The sequence below is a fragment of the Rhincodon typus genome, chromosome 26 (genome assembly GCF_021869965.1).
Source record: "Rhincodon typus isolate 14 chromosome 26, sRhiTyp1.1, whole genome shotgun sequence".
NCBI lineage: Eukaryota > Metazoa > Chordata > Chondrichthyes > Orectolobiformes > Rhincodontidae > Rhincodon > Rhincodon typus.
This window is the reverse complement of record NC_063357.1, coordinates 1,643,518-1,646,371: the sequence shown is the minus strand read 5'-3', so window position 1 is coordinate 1,646,371 and position 2,854 is coordinate 1,643,518. Positions and strand designations below refer to the sequence as shown.

The window sequence follows — 2,854 nt, the reverse complement described above, 5'->3', positions numbered from 1 at the left end:
CGCTCCCTCAGCACTGACCCTCCGACAGTGCAGCGCTCCCTCAGCACTGACTCTCCCGACAGTGCGGTGCTCCCTCAGCACTGACCCTCCGACAGTGCGGCGATGTTGTTTTAGTGAAGCACCAGTCTGGATTATTGCAGTAATATTGGGGCCGGAAGCAGCCTCCTGTGAGTGACAGCTGTGTTTGCTGTGGGAAGTCCCTGGAATAAAGATCTGAACGATGCTGAATTGTGAATTCCTTACCGATCACAAGACACTTACGCATTTCCCCGAGGGTTTGTTTGAGTTCCTGCTCAATGTCGAATCTGAGTTTGGGCAGGGAGACTCTTGCTCGGACATATTGCAGCTGATGGACCAGGTCGTGGATGAAGACCGTGTTCAGATTCTCCTCGATCACGCTCAGGTTCCTGGTGAAGTCTGTCGGTAGGAAGACGAGGAGGCTCATGTCACCCACATAGCGAAACAGCCCAATCTGAAACACAGACAGTGGTTTCATCATCTCACCAACTTTGGAGGGGGACTGCACCAGTCCCATCAGACCCTCTGAAACAGATGCATTTTTCCTAATAATTGGCGATGGATTCATGGTCATCGTTAGATTCCTAATTCCAGATTTTTATTGAATTCAAATTCCACCAACTGTTGTGGCAGGATTTGAACCTGGGTTCCCGGAACATTAGCTGGGTGTCTGGATGAACAGTGCAGCGATAACCCCCCTACGCCATTGCCTCCCCCTTGTTTGATGTTGACTTGCAAATGTTGGAGGCTGCATGGTGTCCTACTGTTCCTCTTTCCCTCGATGCTGTCTGAAACAAACATTTGGGATCAGGGTGGGATACACAGGGAATGGGCACCTTAATCCATCGGGTCTTATCCCATCCAAGGATGAAATTTTTTATTCGCTCGAGGGACACGAGTTAATTGTGTTTTTTGCATGTATTGCCCGTCCCTAGTTGCCCCTTGAGAAGGTGGGGGTGAGCTGCCTTCTTGAACCGCTACAGACCACCTGCTGTGGGTTGACCCACAATGCCCTTAGGGAGGGAATTCCAGGATTTTGACCCAACAGCAGTGAAGGGACGGGAATATATTTCCAAGTCAGGATGGTAAGTGGCTTGGAGGGGAACTTCTGAGCAAAAATAGGCCATTCAGCCCATCAACTCTGGTCCACCATTCAATGACATCACTGCTGATCTCTGTTTGCTGCCATTTCCCCATGACCCTGGATTCCTTCACAGGTTAGAAATCTGTCTATCGGAGCCTTTAACATACTTCATGACTCAGCCTCAACAGCCCTCTGTGGTAACAAATTCCACAGATTCACTACCCTCTGAAAGAAGAAATTCCTCCTCATCTCTGTCTTCAATCAGTAACCCTTTGTTTTGAGCCAATGTCCCCTGGTCCTGCTTTCTGCATCTGCTGTGTCAAACCCCCAGAGGCTCTTGTTTGTATCAATCAGGTTGCCACTTGTTCTTCTAAACACCAATGAGTACAGGCCCAACCTACATAAGACAATCCCTCCCTATCCAGGATGAGCCAAGTGACCCTTCTCCGGACCACCCCCATGTCACTCTATCTTTCCTTAGATAAGGGACAAAAACTGTTCACAGTAATCCAGCTGTTCTCTGACTGGTGCCTTGGATAGTTTTAGCAAAGCCTCCCAATATTTATACACCATTCTTTTTATAATAAAGGCAAATATTCATTTCTTGTCCCTATGATACATTGAGAACTGCTCTAGTAGCCACTGCATTTCTGCGTCAAATCCAGTTGATTTTCTGGTCAATGGTAACTCCCAGAATGTTAATAGTGGGGCATTCAGTGATGGTAACATCCATTGAATGTCCAGAGGCATTGGTTAACTTCTCTCCTTTTGGTGATGGTCATAGCCTGGCACTTGTATTGTGCGAATGTTACTTGCCACTTGTCAGCCCAAACCTGCAAAGACACAATTTCTGAAAAGCGATCAGGCAGAGGGGAAGGTGACCAGTGACAAATTACAGATAGCTCCACCTCAGCTCAACATCAGGCTTGACACCTACAACCAAGTAGCTTTGCTGTTAATCCTTAGAAATGATTACCTTGCATCTCAATTCCGAGTCGTAGCCGTAACGTAAAGGGTAGTTTGAGCTGGACATCATGGGAATGTTGATGTACTGACCATAATCGACACTGAACTGTTTACGTATGGTCTCAGCTGGATTGAATTTGGTTAGTAGTTGCCCTGAAACAAAACAAGCAGGTAATATACAGGAATCCAGGGGCACTGTCTAGGGCTGAGCATGAGCAAACTTTGTAACAATCACACTCCACAGCACACTCTCCATTCACAAGATACCCAGTCCATCCAGCTCCCTCACCATTCGCCCTCATTCAAAAGACTGTTCATAAGCTCATTCTCCAACATGACCCAAAGCTGACATTACAATCTCAGATCCACCTGGAAAACTACCCAACACCTTCAACATCAGCTGCTCATACCCTTCCATGGATCCAGTGTGGACTATTCCAATGTTCTCATGGTTTCTTCCCCATCTTCAGCCCGATCCAAACACTGCCCTCTATGAACCAAGCTCAAAAGCCCCATTCACCACCTTGTTCATAGAGAGACTCTATATCCCAGTTTGACAAAACATGAACACTCCCAGTGAGTGAAAGCCACTTCAGGAACTGTATCCCAGTGAGAGTCAGCCCCTTCAGGGACTGTATCCCAGTGAGAGTCAGCACCTTCAGGGACTGTATCCCAGTGAGAGTCAGCCCCTTCAGGAACTGTATCCCAGTGAGAGTCAGCCCCTTCAGGGACTGTATCCCAGTGAGAGTCAGCACCTTCAGGAACTGTATCCCAGTGAGAGTCAGC

General features: G+C 47.7%; 1 protein-coding gene across 1 annotated transcript in view; it reads right to left on the bottom strand.

The window, feature by feature from the left end:
* LOC109921684 (pigment epithelium-derived factor-like) overlaps nucleotides 1-2,854 on the bottom strand; it is a 23,654-nt gene that overhangs the window by 2,092 nt on the left and 18,708 nt on the right. Inside the window, exons 6-7 of the mRNA XM_048612670.1 lie at nucleotides 2,079-2,221; nucleotides 262-472 (exon numbers count right to left, since the gene is read on the bottom strand). Of these exons, the coding sequence (XP_048468627.1) occupies nucleotides 262-472; nucleotides 2,079-2,221 (354 nt within the window). The remainder of the gene's footprint in view (nucleotides 1-261; nucleotides 473-2,078; nucleotides 2,222-2,854) is intronic.